The 21,915-nt window shown below is 43.9% G+C and overlaps 2 protein-coding genes across 2 annotated transcripts; both read right to left on the reverse strand.

Annotated features, from left to right (window-relative positions):
* Positions 1-128: 128 nt before the first annotated feature.
* On the reverse strand, positions 129-9,346 carry me2 (malic enzyme 2, NAD(+)-dependent, mitochondrial). The gene is made up of 15 exons (XM_076014666.1): positions 9,132-9,346; positions 6,161-6,316; positions 4,498-4,631; positions 4,196-4,345; positions 4,001-4,076; positions 3,750-3,911; positions 3,423-3,636; positions 3,183-3,280; positions 2,916-3,029; positions 2,670-2,781; positions 2,375-2,517; positions 2,172-2,274; positions 1,914-1,984; positions 1,334-1,432; positions 129-1,040 (listed from the first exon to the last, which is right to left on the reverse strand). The coding sequence occupies exons 2-15, from the start codon at positions 6,272-6,274 to the stop codon at positions 882-884; spliced, it is 1,749 nt and encodes a 582-aa protein (XP_075870781.1). The 5' UTR covers positions 6,275-6,316; positions 9,132-9,346; the 3' UTR covers positions 129-881.
* A 578-nt stretch (positions 9,347-9,924) lies between these two features.
* Positions 9,925-21,906, reverse strand: mapk4 (mitogen-activated protein kinase 4). Its single transcript, XM_076014668.1, has 8 exons — positions 21,084-21,906; positions 20,647-20,822; positions 16,652-16,796; positions 14,812-14,894; positions 14,538-14,616; positions 14,199-14,418; positions 13,898-14,063; positions 9,925-13,446 (listed from the first exon to the last, which is right to left on the reverse strand). The coding sequence occupies exons 1-8, from the start codon at positions 21,448-21,450 to the stop codon at positions 12,556-12,558; spliced, it is 2,127 nt and encodes a 708-aa protein (XP_075870783.1). The 5' UTR covers positions 21,451-21,906; the 3' UTR covers positions 9,925-12,555.
* Between the last annotated feature and the right edge of the window lie 9 nt (positions 21,907-21,915).

Genomic DNA, 21,915 nt, shown 5'->3' on the forward strand with positions numbered 1-21,915 from the left:
TTCATTATTTTTTTTATTTTTTCAACATTATTTGCTGCAAAATCTTAAATTACTGAAGATATGATTTATAATTAGTATAGACAAAAATAAGACAAAACAAAACAAACAAACAAATAATCTCAGTAGAATTAGAAATAGTGAATATTTTTACTCAATTAACACAACTTGACATATACATACAAAATACTGGAGCGATAGTTGTTTTTGATATACAGTAATCCTTTTCAAAAATACTTCATCCACAATTTTCTTAAATAACATATTATCCCTTTTCCATAAAAGTTGGACACACATACCAAGTTCTTTACTCTTTGCTAACCTGCGTAGCCAGACTTAAGTAAAAGTTAAAATAAATTATTTTTAAGCAAAGTGCTTCACATAATTTGATTTATTGCTGATGATGTTGCTGTTGAATGTAATAATAACAATAATGATGACAACAACGACAACAACAGCAATAAATGTCTTTAACAGGGAACTGTTTAGACCACTGCCAGGGGACAACTGTATAGGGAGCACATTTTGACCCGATTGGTGACCTCCTTACTGCCTTACAGTCTCGAGACAGAACTCTATACTAACATTAGATTATGGAGTGATTACAATTTAAAACCAAGCAAGTAGCATTGCACATGAATGAATTTTAGATTTTCAAAAACTGTTAAGTCTGAAATGAGAGACACTTTTTTTTTTTTTACTACCAACAAGTGTCTCTCTAACTGTGTTGCATAACACCTAAATATGCTATGCCAAAAGTCACATTTGATGTGGTTAGGCCTAAATACGGTAGTGTGGCATCATTATCTTACCAACAAAGGGTACGAAAGGGCAGCAAAACAATAAAATTGTGAAATTCTGCACAGTGCGGTTCGGTTCTTCAGTTAGTTCTTGGGGGCGAAGCTGACGCCTGGCCAGTCATAAGTGTCCGGTACGAGAGAGTCATACTGTGTGTCCCACACAGTTGAACGTACAAGGCCGTTCTTGTCCACTGGCTCAGGGTAGCGGAATGCCATGCCATTAGCATAGACGTATTCCACCACCTGTGACACGATAGCAGTGTAGAGTTAATCTAATGATGATACACTGAGGCAAGCGTTGAAAGCAAATTATCAATCAATGACAAAAACAATTAAACAATGCATACGTACTTGTATTTTTTAACTATTGTTTTACAAGTGTTGAGCTTTTTCAGGATGCTGGAGGAAGCTCATTTAGACAAGATTTACAACGGCTTTGACTAACTATCGTAGTATTGAGAAGCTGGAAAATACGGCTGAAATAACCAACAGCCAATTTATATTTTTTAGCAGGGTTTTTTTGTTTTTGCACTTACCTTGACAGCCATCTGGAGAGAGACCTCTCTGATGTTGGAGAGAGGAGGATACAGTCTGCCCTCCTCCAGCTCTTTATCTGTCAGCTGCTCTGAAAGGGTCTGATGGGAACATAGTAAAGATCAGCTGTACTGGGAAACTGTTCAAACAAAGAACAACAGAGATGTGTTAAGTGAGAGAATTACTACTAACTCAATAGCAGTGTGCAAATTAAGTGTCATTATCATGCAAACGTCTACACTATTGAAACAACAGTGCATGTAAGGAACAGCTCGTCAATGCTATTTTCATTGTGTTTCAAAAAAATGTAAGCGGTCAAATGAGGCTCAGCAAAAGAGGGAGGAACACAGATGGAAAAGTGCAAAGCAGGTCAGTCTTTAAAAAGCTCCTCATCACTTAGTTATAAAGGCGAGTCTAGAAAGAGAGGGAACAGGAAACAACAGAGGGTTAAAGAGGCGTTATATATCACACTAGAAAGCGTATGAGTAGAGCAAGTAGGTGGAGGATGTGTTGAGGGGTGCGGGAAAGATTTCACAATATTTATAAGGAGATGGTGCGATACAATCAGGGATGTCTTCAGACCTTAGCTGCCTCTAAGAAGACTGTGTCACTGATGTGTCTCACTCCACTCAGGATCACAGCCAGGGCGACACCTACAGTGTGTACACAAAGCATATATTACCTTACACAACATCTTACTTTTTTCCCAGTCATTCAATAATATTGTTTTATATACTTAAATCTGCAAATTGTAGCTGTGCTTGAAAATTAAAAAAAAGAAATTAGACTACTAGTACTAATTAGATACTAATCTCCTGAAATCTATTTCCTTTGTTTTACCTGGGAAAATGTAAGCATTGTTCCCTTGACCAGGAGTAAAGACTCTCCCATCACTGAGAGTCACTGGGCCGAATGGGCTGCCACTAGCAAAAAGACACCTCCCCTGTGAAACGCAAAAAGAAAGAGAGAAAGATGTTGTTGAGTCATAGATAAAAAATATTAAAGACATTCAATACGATTGACAGAAAGAAAGAACAGCGTACATCCGTGAGGGTGTAGGCATCTTCTGCTGTGCACTCCGCCTTTGTTGTTGGGTTACTCAGGGCAAAGATGATTGGCCGTTCATTTAGGACTCCCATGGCCCTGATGACATCATGTGTGAAGAGGCGCCCAGCTCCCGCCACACCTGGATGACGGCGAAACAAAAATGAGCGAATGTGTGCTTGAGACCAATCATTGTCATTCACGCGGAGCAGAAATATAAACAGATCTGTTTTCTGCTTGAAAGAAACAAACATGATCTTTTTTATTTATTTATTTATTTTTAAACCATCTTACCAATAATAGCAGTGGGTTTTATGGTGTTCACAGCATCTAAATAGCTCTGCACGTTCCCTAGGCTGTCATGGACAAAAGACTCCTGGTTTGCGTCCATTTCCTGTTGTCTGCCCTGAATGAAAAACAATATATTGATGGCAGCAGTAACTCAATAATGTAGTTATACCCCTTTCAGTCATCCAGACAGGAAGTTGCACAGACATAAACTGGATGATCTGGTCATTAACGTCAGGCAAACGCACTTACCTTTACTAATAATCCATCTTTATCATACATCCAGATCCTTTCCCTTGCCTCAGTCTGAGTCATACCTGCCTCCATCATGGCCATGACAATCAGATTGGCAATGCCAAGAGCAGCCTAAGGAAAAACAAAAAGCCTCATCAAATGTTAAAGAGCATCTATCCGTCAGCTCAGCTGAGGACAGTACATGTGATTTTATCAGGAGTGTTGAGTGAACACCCAAACCAAGACACCTTAAATGAATCACGTACTGTGTCAATCTTATCTTACCTCTCCAGCTCCAAGGAAAAGCACCCTGTGCTCGGTGATGGGTTTACCCGTGGCTCTCTGAGCAGCTAGCAGGCCAGCCAGAGCTACAGACGCAGTTCCTGCAAACACGCATGAGAGGATTGTGATCAAGCTCATCCAAATGCACTTGTATGTGGATGACTGTCGGTCAAAAAGTCCACTCAACTGAATCGATAGTGATTAAAATGATATGGTGAAACTAGTAGAAATGTGTCTATCAACCTTGGATATCATCGTTGAAGGTGCAGTACTTCTCCCTGTACTTTCTGAGAAACCGGAAAGCGTTGTGGTTCCCAAAGTCTTCAAACTGGATCAGTGTGTCCTGCCCGTATTTGTCCACCACAGCCTCCATGAACTCATCAATCAGGTCATCGTACGCTTGAGAACGGTCCCTCTTCTGATACAGGCCCATGTAGAACGGATCCTTGAGGAGAGTCTGATTGCAGCACAAGGGACAGACATCTCAAGGCTGATGACACGCACAGCCTGAAGAAAGCAGACATTCGTACTTTCTTGTTCACAGATGCTCGACATGTCGTGAGTTCCTACCTCGTTGTTTGTGCCTACGTCGATCACCACGGGGAGACACTTCTCAGGTCTGATGCCGGCGCAGGCTGTGTACAGGCAAAGTTTCCCAACAGGAATGCCCATTCCAAAAACACCAAGGTCTCCTAATCCTAAAATACGCTCTCCATCAGTCACCACCACCGCCTGTGCAAAAGGAGAGAAAGCAGGTTCATGTGAAATCTGGAAATTTCCTAAATTTGAGGGCTTCAGAGCAGCAGCGTTCAGGAACTCACTGAAACATTGGTCTCTGGCCAGTTGTCCAGGATAGAGCGGATGTGTCCTCTGTCCTGGATGGATATGAACAATCCTCTGGTGGGACAAACAAGACCATGGAAGAGCACTTTGAAAATCAAGGCAAACACTTGTCCACCTCCAAAGATATCAGTGACGGGGGAAAAAAGTCCAAGTGGCTGGACTTGAATGATTACTTTGGTCTTCTGAAGATGTGCCCATAGTGTGTGCACGCCAGGCCTACAGTTGGAGTGTAAACGATAGGCATCAGTTCCTCGATGTCGTCCATTAAGAGCCTGTAGAAAAGTCTCTCGTTTCGTTCCTGAATGCCCATCAAGTAGATGTACCTGTGATGTAATGACATAAACATTAAAAAAAAAAGAAAAAGATAAGTGGTATAGCAAATAGTATATGCTAAAAACATATATATAGACAAAAACACCTTCTGAGTTTGGGCTACTCTGTACTAAGCAGAAAAAACAAAGAAACAAAAACTTACTTCTGAAGGGGATCTGACATATTTTTCAGATTATTCTGGAAGCGCATGGCCTGAATCTCCTGAGTCTCCACTTTTGGAGGCAGCAGGCCATGGATTCCTAAAATCTGTCGCTCCTGCAAAGAGAAGGCCATGCCCTGTGGACAGGAAAAGAGAGGGGAGAGAAACGAGTATTAAGGTCAATTTAAAAATTAACACTTCGTTCCACTTTACGCATTAATTGCACCATCTATGTACTGGAATGGCAAAGTTTAAGAAATTATATATATTTTGCCTGAAGCTTCTTTTAGAAAATTGCAAACCCCGGTGCCTAAATGACCTTCCGGATGTTGACTGGACGACAATTAGAGAGAATCACTGGGAAGGTGAAGGGAATATTTATCCCGGGGACAAACAACTGGAGAGGATTTTCTGAAGGTGATGAAGCTCCAAAGGTATCCCAAGTAAATACTAGAGGAATAAAGATGCTGCGGTATAACTGTTTAGTTCTGTAATCAGATAAAAAAGTAATGAATTACCGGGGACTGCTCAGACTTACATGGCCGTCCTCATAACTTTTTCCAAGAAACGACGTGAAGCGAGCGAAAGCTGAACAATAACAGATGAGAGCAATTTGACTGGAGCGATTTGCAGATGGTGAGGGGCCTCAAAACAGGCCAATAAGAAAGACCCTGGGCAGAAACACCCCCCAGTTCGAAGAGAGCAAGAGGGGTACAACATGTGCTTGCTGTGTGTGAGTGTGTGTGCACGTTTGTGTGTGAACTTTGTCACTTCTGAATGAAACAAGGGCCGAACTAAAAGGAGCCATACAGTAACTCCGTGGGAAGAGTAAACGCTGAGATGATGAACTGTGTGGGGCTCCCCTGGCAGAGTGCTGACTCATGCTGACCGAGCACTTCCCTTCACTTTGTTCCACTGCTCACTTCCTCTAAATATAAGACAACTCTTGTGCAGCATTTGTCACTTTCGTTGGTTATTATTTACTTTATTTCCACTGGTGTTAAACCCTTATTACTATATATATATATATATATATATATTTATATATATATATATATATATATATATATATATATATATATATATATTTTTTTTTTTTTTTAAGTAACCAGCATGACGCAAGGCAAAACCCATAAACCATAATATTTTGTGCTGTTTATATAATAACATATCTGTGCAGCTTTTGATTTCTTTTTCCATGTTTCATAACACACAATTACAGAGACGTACAGAAGAAGACTAAAAAGCTTCTGCTCTCTCACAAATGAGTTGCTTTTTCCAAACAAAGCTTCAACCACTTAAATGGGCACAACCCTTTGGGCCGAGTGAAGGTATTGCTATGTATTTCTAGGAGCAGAGCCAGGCAGCCCGTGTCCACTTTATATTTAGAACAGAATGTCTACATTTGACACCACATGTCTAGTCTCTGATGACCTGAGCGTGGGATAGTATCACTTGCAGGCAGTCATACCTCGTGTTACAAATGTCATTAGGAACCTCGAATACCAGACGAGTAAATTGTCTGGGAGAAGTCAAAGAACATGACACACAATGGTTATTTAAAAAAATGCTGAAAAGTGGGTGATATGGGAACGATGTGCCAAAGACACATTCCAGGATACAGGTTTTACTGCGAGGTCTTTATCTGTGTCAGGGGTCCACTGACCTTGTTGGTGCGAGGGTTGAGCATGAGGGGCTTGCCCTTTTCTTTGGTATGGGCCCATCTGCACGCAGCGACACAGGGTCTCAGCGAGCACGCTGTCCTCAGCCTGGATAGCATGGTGGACACACACTTCGGAAGGGTCTACTGAGAAAAGGTCGACTGCAACAGGAAAGAGAAACACTTTACATCGATTTAGAATTTAATCGATTAAATGAAATTAGTCGCAATGAATTGAACATTTTTTACATGGGTAGTTAATATCTTATAACAGTGTAGTGGCAGGGGGGGAGCAATTCACCTGTAGATACTGTGATGGTCATAATATACCTAGAACAAGTTACTTGAAAAAAATTTTAAAAAGTTGAAATCTGACCCATTAGAAGTCAACTTAAAGTCAGAGGATAAATGTTTAGGGTGCTTTTACTGTTCTCTAATGTAAAATGGGGCACATTGGAACCTCAGCATTATTTAAGGGTTAAATAATCCTTACACATTTGTCATTGTGAAACTTAGATTCTCAGGAAAAAATATTGCCGCTTATCAATGAATTGTTAATCAATCGATAAGGTCAATCAACTAACGACTAATGAATGAATCGATAATTTGCATCCATACTTGTCACCGTTTTTTATCTAATATCATGCAGGTGAAAAATACTCATCAAGTTTGTTTGATTAAAGGCTGTGTTCATATTGTCATTGTCATTAAAATGTTCACTAGCAGGTTTCGCAACAGGAGTTTAGCAGAAGACAATACCAAACGAACTTTTGGTTTATTGCTTTAGGTTAAAGCAATAAACTCTCCAACAATGACCTTTGTACACCATCATTTATTTGATGCCATATTTGACCGTCAGCAGCAGCCACCTTTATTGGAACCCGCTGCTTTGTCAGCATTGACAGTAACAGACTCGAGGATTACAGAAGAGACAGCAGTGGTTCTTCATCAGTCAGGATACGGACAGAAGTGATTTGGGTCAAGATCTGAGGGGGAAAAGGGCTTTGACAGATTTTCATAATCCTTTTTTTTTTTTTTTTTACATTGGGCTTCACATAAAGACAAAGCAGATAGCATCAAGTCAAATCATGGTAATGGCACAACACAAATGGGGAAGACAGCAGGAAGCAAGACTGTCAATGGCGGATTTCGAAAATGTCTTTTTTTCCACTATTGCTTCATTTCTACGGTCTAAAAAGGAAACACAGTTGCCATTTTAAACACCAGAGCACGCTGCAAGTTGGTTTTCACATTTGCCTGAACGTGTCAAATGAACCTATTAAAAGAAAACAGGGGTTTTGATCATTGGCCTCTCTCTGGCCAACATATTGCATTAAAGCAATTACTGGCATGAGCAGATGGCAGAGCTTCATCTTGCCACCACATCCAACAATCATTAGCCAAAGAGCAGCATCGAGTCAAGAGTCAGAGCCAGAGCCAGACTGTGTACAAATGACAGTGACTGGGGGGAGACGCCTCTCATGTAGCCTCTTTGAATGAATCAGCCGTTGTGTTTTTACATCAGTGATATCTATTTCAAATACAATCTAAGCTCCCATCTGTCTTTGAACAGAGAAAACTGGCAGACGTGATAAAGATAAGTTTGTGACGGATTACATCAAGTAAATTCACTTTATCCTCTACCACATAAAGTGAGGGAAGCAATACTTGCTGACACTCACTGGTTGGATTTGTTTGTTTGTTGTGTTTGTTTCTGTCAAGTGGCAAGACAAGTCTGACAGAGGAGTTGGCTTTTGACGAACGAGAGCACACCAGACTTGGACACGTTACAGAAATACAAATCTGGATCGTTTAAGAGAATATTATAAAGGCAGGAAACCAAATTCCAGCTTTAGTCGAGGCCACAGTGCAACAGGTTTTGCAAAGCTTTTCAGAGGATTACCTACGAAAACGCTCTATCTTGTCAATTCTGGAGGGAATTGGCCACTTACTCCTAAGTGCTGAATATGGCTGGATATTCTAAGAACCTTAATGACAGCTAAAATTAGGCATTTCAATTAAAAGCATCCCATGTGGAGTCCCCAACAATGTCTGATGGCATTCCTCAGGGTTTGAGCCAGAGCTCAACACGAATCTCTGTGAAGACAGGTTAGGTTCTGAGAGCGACTCATGTAGGATAACTGTAGGGGTAAAACCGCAGGGTTTGAACAAAGTTGCCTTTAAAGACAAACAATCACTCATCCTATAAACAAACGACTCAGACGTCTTGAATATAGGGTTCAGTTGTGACATCTAAGACGAATCAATCATTCTGCCAAGGACTAATCTGGCTATGAACACAGTATTACAGTGTATAGTTAGTTAGTTACCCTGTAATCACTAACCAGGGTGTTGCCACGTTAAAAGGCACACCTGCTGGCTACGCATGGGGATCTGTTTGAATGTTGGGCTTGAGGCGATATATAAAACTAAACGAAGCCTCAAATCGAAGCACTGAATGAGGAAGATGAGCAACATTTCCTGTGCTTTTAAGACTTCACTCAGTGTGACCACAGCGCCACAGGGATGGCTTGAACCTTTACAAATACATATTTGCGTCTCATCCTTTTTTCTTTTTTTTTCCCCCCCAAGGCGCACAAAACAATTTCAAGTGGAACGTCAACCGACTACCTCCCGTCTGTAAAGGGAGCCGTCTGCGCTGCTCGGTCTTGAAAAGCCACCGAGCAGCGGGTGACGGCTAACAGGCGATGCGAGCTAACGTCAAGTTAGCTCCCATCAAACCACGAGTGACATTGCTCCTATCCTGGGGACCCTGTAAACGACGGGGAGCTCACATCCGCGTCGCGGAGACGTGTCCGGCGAACTGACAACCTGTGACGTCGCCTGACTGCAGCCTAATGAGTTACGTGCTGGCGGTCATTCATTTGGCTCGGGCACTGCTAACAAGCCACTGGCTCAGAAACAACAAGTTACTGTGGAAACTCTCTACTAGGAACACACTGCCGACTCGTCTCACCTTCGTCGTCTATAGCGCTGCAGTTTCCGGTGATTGTCTGCTAAGTGTTAAGCAAACATGTTCTCCAGGACTCCGCTGAACCGCCTTGACCTCTCGACCGGGGGTCCCTCACCACGGTAGCCGGGGAGAGATGCACTGGACTGCCGGGGCTGATGGAGACTCCTGACTGGCAGTGCGAGAGCTTGTACACCGGACCAATCACATGCCGGGATTTCCTTCTTGGCAATCGTGAACACAGCGACATGCCAGGACACCCGGGGAAACGGCACTCTGTTGACATCAGTGCATCTTGTGACGTCACAGAGAACTGGGTTCCAGAATGTGTGACCTTTAATATTAATTAAAAAATAAATGAATAAATAAAATTCATTCATTCATTCATTCATCTATCCATCTATTCACACTTGAACGTGCTGAATTTAATTATGGCTGATGATATACGTTTTGATGATCCATTTTGATAAAAAAAAAAAAAAAAAAAAAATTCAAACAGTTATAAAGTATGGCAGAACAATTGTTTTTGTGTGAATTCATCGTTATGTTTATGGAAAGTCAGCTTGATCATTCTAAACGCACAGTGTCCCATTACTGTAAACCGTAATCCAACAGCAGAGGGCAATAGAGAACCTGTTTTACCTCAAGTGGTATAGAATGCAAAGCTCGAAACAAGTTGGCTGCAGAACACAGCAGGAGTACCCGTAAATACCACGTATTATGTGAAAACTTTGAATTGTAATTATGTTTTATTATGCATCGTTCCCTTGATATATGAATATCAGGCAGGAGGGTTAAGAATGATTTCATTTTGTTTCAGGGTTTATTTTATTAAGCAAAAAGGGTTAGACTGCAAAGAGATACAATAAATCATATGAAGCTTTATGAAACCTTGCAACTGTCTCAAAGGGATAAAGCCGAGACCTGATTGGAGCGTGAGTACAAAAGACGTAAGCGCCCATAGAAATATGACTGTCCAACAGAGAACCACAGCATTAAAAACAACAAAAGCTGCTTCAAAGAGCTTGTGAAAGCCATGCACAAAAGTTAACAGTGTGTTACATTCAGCAAGCTGGAAGCATAGAGGTACTGAGGCACATTTTCTACATTGCTTCAGACATTTTAAAACAAAAACAAAAAACAACCTAAGCTATGTACCCAAAAATAATTGTTTTGTTTTGTTTTGTTTTAACCATGATGTTATTGCTGGCTCAGGCTAGCCACAGGAAAAGGCGTAAAGCTAAATGCGATCATTAGACCTGTGTATAGGTTTCTGTCAAGCTGCATCTTTCGAGCATTTTTGTCAGGAAGTCCAATCGTCATTTTCCAGTGAGGACAATCACTTCTAATCAACAGCGGAAGAGGTTTAATTGGCGCTGAGAAAAACTGTTATAATAACTGCGCGAGTGTGCTAGTGATTCTAGATGTGCTTCCTATCTAGTGAGGATACAAAATAACATACCTGATAATTACCAGTACAGTTTGTATGTATGACTAAATCCTAAGTTAGGATCCTCTTGAATATTGTGCAAAGATGTTCTGCTCATCACTTGGGTACGCCACCTAATGTAAAGATGCAGATACTATGTAGATACACCTGACAAATCTATTACAATACATTTGTCTTTACTTTGATTGTGCTGCAGATGCAACAATCTTTTTTTTTTTTGTTTTATAATCTATTATTATAAATTGATGTGTTTTCATGTATAATGGCTTTGTACCTTGCAATAACATCTGGCTTTTTTACATTTGCCAATTGACTGGCACAGCATTGGAGGTTTTTAAGCTGACATAAAATGGGAAGTATACGGATTGGTGCTGCTGTCATTGCAACAGCACAGCGTGACTGTGAAACAACCCAGGCAAAGAAGACAAAAGAGACCAAAAAAAGCAGAAACAGAAACTTGATGAAAGAGGCATAAAAGTCCAGGTTGTTGAATTATGCTGGTAGTGCATTGAAACATGTTATAGTGTCTTTAACATGACCAAGCCCTCGGTAGGTATGTATACAGCATGAGAAACCACAAGTGAAGGGAACCCTAAATCCTGCACCTGCAACTGTATTTCTTTGATGAATAATTGAAATATCCTGTTCATGTGCCCAACATTGAAACAGTATGTACACACAGTAACATAGGCTCAATCAAAATGTTGGTGTTTTCATCCACCATTAACTTCCTTAACTGTGTTTTTTATGTTACCTGATTTGAAACCAATAACATTCTCAGGGTCAAGTCAAACATTAACATACTGGATATAAAAGAATTTCAAAATATACGCTCTAGCAATTTTCTGTCCCATATAGTGATATGGTTAGCAGGCAGCATTGAGTTTCATCATACAGATCATAAAGTTTGTAAAAGGTCTACATTCTCCAAAGTGTAAGCTACTGTTGTTTGCATTAGAATTCTCTCTAAATGAACTAAAGCTGCAAAATATTTGTACTCTCCCTCCCGAGTAACATTTCAGGAAGTGTGCTGCAGACAGCGACCTTGTTTGGCGTACCAGGCAGAAGAGATAGGAAATTATTTATGACCTCACCAGAGCAACGTTTGCTGCAAAGCCATAAATTATTACAATGGAGCGATTCACTTCTTCTTCTTTTTTAAACACCACAACTCACTCCTAAGGAACACAGCTGTGCTCAAGCACACGGCAAAGAACGCAAGAAAATTTCAAACACAAGATACATAGTTAGCAACAGTCTCCGGGAATATACTTTTGAATTAAATAAGACGTGGGGTCTTTACAAGTTTACAAGGCATACAGCAGCGACAAAGCTCATTAATGCCAGGGTTAATGCAGCAACAAATCATCTTCTCATAGTTCACCGAAGTGCTTCAATCCGCCTGAACCCTCTTACTAGCCAGGGAAACCTTTCAGGAAAGTAGGAAGGCATTTTCTACCACACTTGGATTGCACAGTGGGCATCACCGTTGGAAGACCTTTGGCATTTTAAAAAGTTATAAACTACTGCGAACCCAAAACCAGTTAATCCCTCATTATTGTGTAATGCAGAGTTAACTGTTTTCAAAACAAGCTCAGGCTAGGCTAAGACACATTATAAATTTGTTGATCATTTCTGAACTACTTGTGCGCTAATAATGTCTCAAAAAGCTTTGTTATTTAAAATTATAATTTAACTGGATGCTTTATTGCCACTTCTTCACCTCGCGCTACCTCGTAACAAAGCTGCAGAATGAATCATTAAAAGGAAGGATTAAAGTTAAAGCGTGTGCTGCTTTCCGAGGTAACAGCAGTAACAAGGTGTCTGCAACGACGCTGAGACCGTTGAATTAATGCAATCAGTTGTGAAAAACATCTTACTGTTTGAAGCACTACGAGCATTTGAGTGCACGACCCTGGTGGACCTGGAGCATCGCGAGGTGGAGTCCTGCCCAGGAGCTCTGGAAAGTTCAAGCAACATTCAGCTAATGTTCTGCTGCTTGCTCTCCTGCCTCCAACCACCCTCCTTCCCGCGCTTCTCATCGCCTCTGTCTTTATTCTGCCTGCACAGTTTGAGCGCCCGGGATATGAACACGTCCAGGTCAAAGAGACGGTCCTTTGGCTTCACGGGAAGCGGCTGCACGGCAGCGTCGCCCGCTGGCCGGATGGTGGAGGAGGTGGACGAAGGGGGCTGAGACTCCTGGTCGGGGGCGAGGGGAGGGGACGTCCGGGGTGACTCGGTAGGAAGAGGTGAGGTGGGAGAGGAGGGGAAGAGCAAGGGGAGGGACGTGGAGGAGGAGGTGGCGGGCGGAAGTGGACTGTGTCTGTCCGCGTCGTACTTGGAGGACGGCTGCTGCACCAGCTCCGTGTAGTGGAAGATGAAGGTCGGGAGGTCGCTCGGGGACAGAGGGAGAGGCGGGGAGGAGGTGTAGCCGGACGGAGAGCTCGCCTCCAGGAACGGGCTGGTGCCGGGGGAGTGCAGACGGGACTGGGTGCTCTCCACCCAGCGGGAGATCTCCTGAAATAAATCCCCGGTGTCTTCCTCTTCTCTCTCTTCCTCCTCTGCCTGCTCCTCCTGCTTGCTCTCCCCCAGGGCCTTGATGCTGCCCCCGACAGGCTGGGCAGGGAGGCAGCTGGCGTTATGCTTCCAGTGTGACAGGTCCAGGATCAGTTTAGGCTCCGAGTAGTGCTGGGGCTTGCCCTCCCTCCAGGCTATCCGGTCCAGGTAGGACGGGGAGCCCACTTTATAATCGCAGGAGCGTCCGCAGTCCAGATCCCCATGGCCCAGACCACAGGCCCGATCCAGGGAGGAGTGGGAGTTTTCCAGGAAGCGCTCAGCAGAGCTGCTGTGGGAATGTTTGCGTGGGTCAACCTACATCAGACAGACAGGAAGGAGTGATAGGGGAGAGGGTTATGAACTGAAAATCTAAATATAGTTCATGAGAAAGTGAAGGGTTTTTTTCCCAGGCAAAAGCAGTTAGCCAAAGTAGCCACTCCTACTTTACCATCCTACAACAAAATTCCCTCTGTAACATTCAGTTTCTGTGTCTTATTGTTACATCACTGAATACCTGGCTTGTTTCCCAGGAGAAAATGTTTCATACTGTAGTAGGAAAAAATATCATCCACCTCGTGACAGGAAACCACAAGTTCAAAAACAGCACCGGGCCATAGCTCAGCTCAATATATGCTCAAATCTCTCAAATCAGCACAGGTGTGGAAAGTATTCACATTCTGTACCGAAGTAAAAGTATGGATACTTGTGCAAAATAATATTCCGGTAAAAGTAAAAGTACTGACACACGATATGAAGCACACCAAACCTGAGCTTCCTCCAGCAGCAAGGTGGAACTGGCACGCGGGTCTCTCTGCACCTCCTCTTCCTCGGTGGTGTCTCCAATGTCAGACGACGCCAGGCCTCTGGGCCCGCAGTGGCAGCTGCCACCCGACTGCTGCCAGGACGTATCTGTTGATAAACTGTTGCCGTACCTGCAGGTCGGACGTATCGACACAGACCACAGTGCACAACCGTAAACATTCTTCCAGAGTGTAAAATACTTTCAAAGTACAGAAATCAACTGATTGGAAGCCTGATCTGGCCGCCTCTGCAACACCTCTGCTCACCTCTCCCAGTTGATGCTGGAGAGCCGGCTGTTGCTGTCGCTGAGGTTCTGCTCCGTCACCAGGCTGTCCTCCAGCTCGTCCTCAATGCGGAAGGGATGCGGCGAGGTGGGCTCATCCTCCGGGCAGGAGTACTGCTGCAGGAAAGGATGGGACAGCGCCGCCTCGGCCGTCAGACGGTCCATGGGGTGAAAGGTCAGGATGTTTTCCAGGAAGTCCACGGCTGAGAGGGAAGTAAGGCGGGAGTGAGGAGATTAAAATAAGTGAAATAAACCACATTCATTTTTATTTTTGACCTTCTTATTTCACACTGTTTTGGCCTCTGCTGCTCCCTGTACTCACCCTGAGAGTCCACTTCAGGCAGCAACTCAGAAAAGGGCTTCTTTACTTTCCACCCGTGACAAACATAGGAAGGCATCACCTGGGGAATCATGAAAGTGGTGTTTAGATGGTGCTCAACCTTTTTATTATTCTACTTCAATTTATAAAATGCCCAAAACTCCAAAGGGGTGAAAGTGAAATCTTTTTTTGGCTGAAGCTGCAAACACAAGACGACAGTGACACCCTGCAGTTCTATATTTAAACAACCCCGCTGCAGACACACAGCTTGCGGCACCTGTAGCAGGTCCTGCCTGTCTTCCTCTCTCAGCACTGGCACGGTGTCAAGAATCAGCTGCATCTGCTCCAGCTCGTGCGCTCCTGAGGGGGGGGGGGACATTGGACCAATCAGAGACAGCACAGAGGAGAGGAGATGCTGCTCGGTTACATAATCGGGCAAAAAAGGGTGACCGGCTTGAGTGGAGAACATGAAGAAGAGAACTGTCAAGTTCCAGACGTGTAGCGCTCGAGTCGTCTGGAGTCAACCTTGAGAAAAGTTTTCGCTGAAGAATTATTGCCAAACAGAAATTAGACAGATCATGATCGTGACTGATCATTTTCACGAATGCAGAACAATACCACTACTTTACTACTTCAATACTTAATGACTGCTCTTCAATTGCCACATTGTTTGAACTGTTCAAATCTGAGCGGTGCAAAGTTGCTGTCAAACACTCTGTGAGCTCTTCGGAGTTTTTGTTTGGCCGCGATTCACCAGCAGGTGGTGCCATGTCTAAATATTCAACTGCCACTTGTACATGCAAGTATGACAGTGGGAGGAATCTGTCCATAATTTTTTATTAGTTTTTCAAAATAAAATCAAAGACAAAAAATGTTTTTTTTTCAATATCTGTTTCCTCATCAAGTTGTGTGACTTCAAATTAAAGACGTTTCCTACTAGTTTAATGTGAGATTTTTTTGTGTGTGTGTTTGTTTGTTTTTGTAGCAGGCATTACAAAAATGAATATCGTTGTGCTTTACAGACAAGGTAAGAGGGTGACGCTGTGACTGGAAAATATGACGGATAAAAGTGGTGTCATTTTTCAGGTGTCAGTCCTCCAGTCCGGCCATTTTATTCTTTTTGTTCTTTTTCTTATACATCATTGTTGTTTTAGGCTTACATCTCCTTCCAGGTCACAGCCTTGCCTCAATTTAAAGAATCCAAATTGAACAATCGCCCATTATGTCAATTTTCCCAATTGAGTGCAAAATTGGGGAATAGGAAAAACTATTTGTATTTTTTAAAAAAATGTTTTTTTTAGGGGGAATTTATTAGTTTTTTTTTTTTTTTCGTTTTTTTTTTTCTTTTTTAATTAATGAACAAATGACACACGGACTGGAAATGGCCTTTGGCACATGTGGACGTACACCCATTTTAGAGTAAGGTGCCGGGGGTTGAATAGAAAGCGAGGCCCTTGTGGCTTTCCGCTCAAACCTCTACCGTGAGGTGCCGACGTCGACCGCGGAGTGGGCGAGGGAACGTCTGCAGCCTCCGAGTTCACCGTTCACCTTTGTTCGTCTGTCGCGCGGAACTCTGGCGGCTGTCAGGGGGGAGAACGTCAGCCTCAGACAGCCAGAATTTCTCCATCGTCATTGTTATTCCGCTCAGGCAGCCAAGTAACCCGCAGAAAGAGAAAGAGAGCTCTTCTCAGAGCACAGCCGATGTCACCTTGTGGCGGAATCTTCCCGCTTCCTCTTTGGCGTCAGACGAATAGTCAACACGGAGTGATCAGGCCACATCTAATCATATTGTACCGAGTGAACCCGGGCTGGCAAAGAATCTGAGCTCCATGTTTTGCCTCCTTATAAGATGTTGCTATGTTAAGTTGGTGTGCATTGATACAAACACAGAGACTCGTTTGTTTGCAGGGGCAGCGCTCAGTCATATAATGTGTCTCATACAACAAAAAAACTAAACATTAAATCCAGTATTTGCCAGTTTCATAAAAAGAAAAAACAGGGACTAACATGACATTTCCGCATAATGTAAATAATGCAGATATTTTTTATAACATCATCTGCATAATATTGCCAAGTTTATGCAGAGCAATGATGGACAGTCACTATATAGCTGGTACCTGCAAACAGCATGCGTCCAGTGAGCATCTCGGCCAGGATGCAGCCAGACGCCCACATGTCGATGGCCTTGGTGTAGTTCTTGGGGGACAGGAGGAGACGGGGGGAGCAGTACCACTTGGTCACCAGACCCTCGGACAGATAGCCCTGAGCGGCGTCAAAGAGAAAGAGGAAGACACAGCAGAAGTCGTCAGAATCGTGAGCGTACTCAACAAATATTGGCAAGCACGTTGAGAGTTGCAGACAAACTTGGAAGTCTGCATGCACGATCACGAGAAGAGCTGGGCGAATGTTTTATCAAAGCTACCGCAAGGATTTCATCATTTCACATCTGCATGGTAAAAGAAGATCAATCGTGCCTTTGATGCTGCGCCTGTGCGCCGATACATCCTCTCGCTAGCGTCACAGCGACTACGGGCTCTTGTCGGCTTCCTGTGTCTGTAAATGTTTGACTCAGAAGCGGGACCACTGGCTCCATACGTGGAGAGGAGGCGTGGGCAGACGTTTTTTGCAAACAACCCAGATTCCGTCATTAAAAAGTTTGGAAATGCCACTGAACGGTTCATAGCCTAAACAAAGTTGAGAGTCTGTCAAACCCCTATCGGCCCCAAAAATCCTGGGCTTAAAAAATCTTGAGTTCGATTCCCAGACCAAAAGCATGCATCTTCCAAAGAGAGGCACATCAGACTGACTGGCAACTCTAACATGTCTGACAGTGTGGATGGTTGCATCAGTCTGGAGCCACGTGATAACCTGGTAACTTGTCGTGGGTGTAACCCCACCTACAGCTGGGATAGGTTGTATCATCCAGGATAAGGGGTGATAGGCAACGTGTGGGTCGATGGAAAAATGAATTAGCTCCACACGCCTGGGGCACTTTTACCATAAGAACCAAATAGATGAGCACCATTTAAAACGTTAAGCCTATAAATGAGCAGCTTTCAAGCTCTTGCTGCTATTCTACCAAAATCTATTAAAATCACATCAATATACGAGAGCCTTACAGCATTTTGCTTTAATTTTGCTGTAGGCGGGGGGGAAAAGTCCTTTGCTATGCTCTTAAAAAGCAATACCAATCTAATAGTTGATATGTGCAGCACAGACATAACAGCACCAAGGCTAATCTGTAAAGTTAAATGTGTCCTCAGAACCAAAGGCTCATCCTGCTCTATTATATCAGAACATCTTGACTTGCACAGCAAACCTTGAGTTGAATAAAGTTAACTGCAGCTCTTCAGCTACACAGCTGTCGCTGCCGCTGCCACTTTCCTCTCATCGTCCTCGGATCAAATGACTCCACGTCTCCATACTTCACTCTGCAGCTTCACCCTCACTGATGATGGCAGAGCCAGATCTCACACTGGGCCCCAGAGGTTTCACATGCAAGCCGTGCACGCTACCAGCATTGCTGCACACACGACCGCCGTGGTCTTGTCCCTCTGAACAGAAGCCCACTTTAAGAATAACACATTTAAATTGACGCTTTTATCGCTGTCACTTTTTTTTTTTTTTTTTTCGAAATTGTTTGAAAGGGTTTCTCAGTAGTTTCGATTCCTTCACATTTCCTTATATCACCTTCAGTGGTTGAAGTTTAAGTTTGTAATATTCAGAGATCTTGAGAAGAAACAGACATCAAGTGGTTAGGTTTAAGATTGAACCTCTCACCCTCTGTCTCCCAAGCTTGCCAGTGAACTACGGTGGCCTGTGCACACAAACCTGGACACTTCGTCCACCTCCTTCACCGTTGGTTTATTTGAAGATGCCAGCATTCACCCTGCATACGCAACGTGTTGCCAGGCAGCTGAACTGACCACGCCAGCTTCCTGAGAAATACAGCGGTGTAAGACGGCAGCTAACTGGGTCCCTTGCTCTGTTTATATTCTTATATATAACGAAGAACCATTCTATGGGTAGGAAAACCAAATTACTTTTATTGCACTGACAGTACATATTCTTATGAATGTATCTATGGGCTGTATGTTAAGCTTTTACCAATATAAAAATCATAAATCAGGCCAAATATTACACACTGAACCTTTAATGTGAATGTCCTCCCTTGCACCTTCTTTCCTCTTCCTCGCACTGTGTCCTCTACGTAGGTCATGAATAATGCCTCGGCAAAACACGAGCTGCCTCAGCAGGTGACGCACACATCCACAACACATCCATCGCACAGTCTTGTGATAGTGTAGACTGTAAACAGCTCAACAAACAATTATTCCCCTGCTTCGGTGTTACATTTCTTTCCTCTGCTGTCATTTAGTTTGGAGACTAAATGTTTGCCTGCGCAGTCTGAGCGCATGTCGCGCGGGCAAACAGAAAAACATCTTCATCTCGATTGCACTGCAGTGACTGCTGGCTGCCTTGTGGTGCAGTAAGTTGTATGAACACTCTGAATTGAAGGAATCGAGATAATTGTTTTTTTTTTGTTTGTTTTTTAATCAAAATATATTTTGATAAAAAACAGGAGAAAGCGTTAACTCACTGAGAACCCACAAGACCCCCCATCCCCCACCCCCAAAAAAAGCAGTGCTTTGCCACTGAATAATCAAACTAGCCAGACAGAACGTTCACACCTTCCCTGGTGGCATGTGCCTCAGTTGCAACACCACAAAACAAAACAGCCCAGTAACATCACACTGAAACACACACACACACACACACACACACACACACACACACACACACACACACACACACACACACAAATATTTACCATGTGACACTGTGTTTTCTCTGAGACAGCAACTGCTCCAAAAACTGCTTCTTTCTCTCGCTCTGCTTCTCCACCTCTGCACTGTTCACATCTCCTTGAATCACCCCTTCCAGGGGAGGATACTCATCCCCAGCTGAAGTTCATCTGCTTTCCGCCTTGCCCTCAGTGCCCTCTCCTGCTGCACCCGCCTGTCTCTGCACCCTGCCGGCAGCAGGTCCTGGGTTCTCAGCTCAGGAAAAAGATCACCTTTCACAAGAGTCTCTCTCTCTCACACACACACCGGCCAACCTTGACCTCCTTTCATTTTATAACCTTTCCTCTTCATAACAAGGGTCTAAACTTGAGCCCTCATCCTAAACAGTCACAATAAAGCTGTGAGGATGAAGGGAATACCGGCCAAAATATCCTCCCTTTGAAGTGGGTTAAAAAAAAAATAGTGTGGTTGCCACAGTGCCACAGATGTGAGTCACAGTTCCAACATGGAGGGTACTCCTAAATGTCAGAAAGACTTAGACATTTCTGATTTGCTCAGCAGCTTACTTCTAAAAGCTGCATCGGGTTGCGTTTTCTATTGAATGTGTCAGCTGATACCACACTTAGAGGACAGCAGACATTCACTGCCCTAATTGTCTGCAGTTTCAGTCGCAACTTCAGCATGATTTTCTTCCACACAATCTCTCTCCCAGCACGGTCCGCCCTGTTCAGGCACTGCACCTGAGGCCTGAAGTACCCTGCTGGATGATAACCACAAAGGGCCCGAGCGCAGGGAAACTGCTGTCTGTTCCCTGATAGCGGCTCTCCTTCAATAACTGGAGCGGAGATAATATTCAGTATTACAATCCTCCACCTCCATTCATTTTATTGGCAACAGGATGACTCAGGCAGCGCCGGAGCAACGAGGCGGCAGACAACTCATCCAAATTTGATCAACTTTCCTGACTCGCACATTTGAATTATGAGTTCTGTTTTTTGTTTTTTTTGGAGAGCAAGTATCATAAAGTGCCTACATCAGAAAATCGATGCAACCATCTGCAAGTGGGCTGAGATATGAAGGAAAATTCCTGCTGTACCAGCAATTACTTGGCCGCTAATCAGATAATGAGGTGGCGCATCGTTACATTGCCTTAAAATTATGCATGCAAGACAGAGCTGAAAAAAGTCGCATAAGCATTTGTACACAGGTAGTGATTTAGATGTCATGCTGTTTTTGTGCACTGCTATTAGAAAACTATTTCATAAAAAAAAAAAAACTAAATTTTCGAAGGCCACCGTGTCCCTCACCTTGTGGGAATAGTGAGGGTCAACAATCCGGGCCAGCCCGAAGTCTCCGATCTTGAGCAGCAGCTGGTCCGTGTTGATGAAAATATTGGCCGGCTTCAGATCTCGGTGCAGGACGTTAGCGGAGTGGATGAACTTCAGTCCCCTCAGCAGCTGGTAGAAAAGCAGAGTGGTGTGACCTGTTGGAGGGTAGAGGGAGAAGATCAGCCACCGAGCTGCTCCTCACACTGTCAAGAAAAGCTGCTGGGATTTCAATCCCAAAATCTTGCACGTCTATCCTGCCAAGTTCCAATGTAAGGATGTTTCGGTTGGTTTGAGTAATCTGGGACCAATCAGCTTCCGAGATTTTTAAGAACGGATGTCTTGGAATCTTTGCCATTTGTCATTCAGTCAAATAAAAAATGTGCTTTTGCTTTAAACTCAAACGTCACTTCTTTCACCTGTGTTCAGCGGACCCTGCTCCAGGAGCCGAGCCAGGTCCGTCTCCATGCACTCCTGGATGATGTACAGGGCGCTGAGCTGGGCCGGGTCCCTGGGCAGGGGTCGCCCGTACGGCCCCAACACCTCGTGGACTTTCACCACGTTCTCGTGGTGCAGCCGCCGGGTGATTTTCACCTCCCGCAGGGCGTGCTTCACCGTCACTGCGTCCCGCATCAGCAGCTTCTTGATGGCCACGCGTCTCCCGGCGCGCTGGTCCACAGCCGAGAGCACCAGGCCTGTGACGCCCATGCCGAGAGGTCGGAGGTCAACGAAGTGACCGCCCAGGTCGAAGCCGTGGGGGAAGAGGGACGCGTCTTGGGCGGCCATGACGGCTCCCCCTGGAGGTAGCGGAGACAAACGGCAGACTCGGCCTCACAACGATGATTTGATGAGGTGATTTTTCCCTCGTCTTGTGCGCATGATGTCCAATGTTGCTGGTGAATCCAGAGCCTTCAGCCACATAGGCGATCTCTGTGTTGGTGCTGGTGCCTGTTGACGAGCCCTCTCACGCTCTGGAGCTCAAATAGTCCAGTAGCTGAGAATGGGAGACCAATATTTCCGACTTTGCAAAAAGACAGAAATCTCCCTCAGGTCTTTAAAGTTTGCTTGTGCATCATGTTTACCTCCTGTTCTGTGTGGGCAGTGCCTTCTCAAATTTAGCCTATTCAGTTGTTCTTCTGGAGGCAAACTTAAAAAACAAAAAACAAAGTCTGAGCGGGAATTTCAGAGGGAACCGAAATAAACGACACCAAGAAGTAAAAGAGAAATCCTGACAGGCTGTTTTCCTCAGCG

This window comes from Nelusetta ayraudi, unplaced genomic scaffold (genome assembly GCF_046127955.1).
Source record: "Nelusetta ayraudi isolate G7.1 ecotype Tasmania unplaced genomic scaffold, CSIRO-AGI_Nayr_v1 ptg000170l, whole genome shotgun sequence".
Lineage (NCBI taxonomy): Eukaryota > Metazoa > Chordata > Actinopteri > Tetraodontiformes > Monacanthidae > Nelusetta > Nelusetta ayraudi.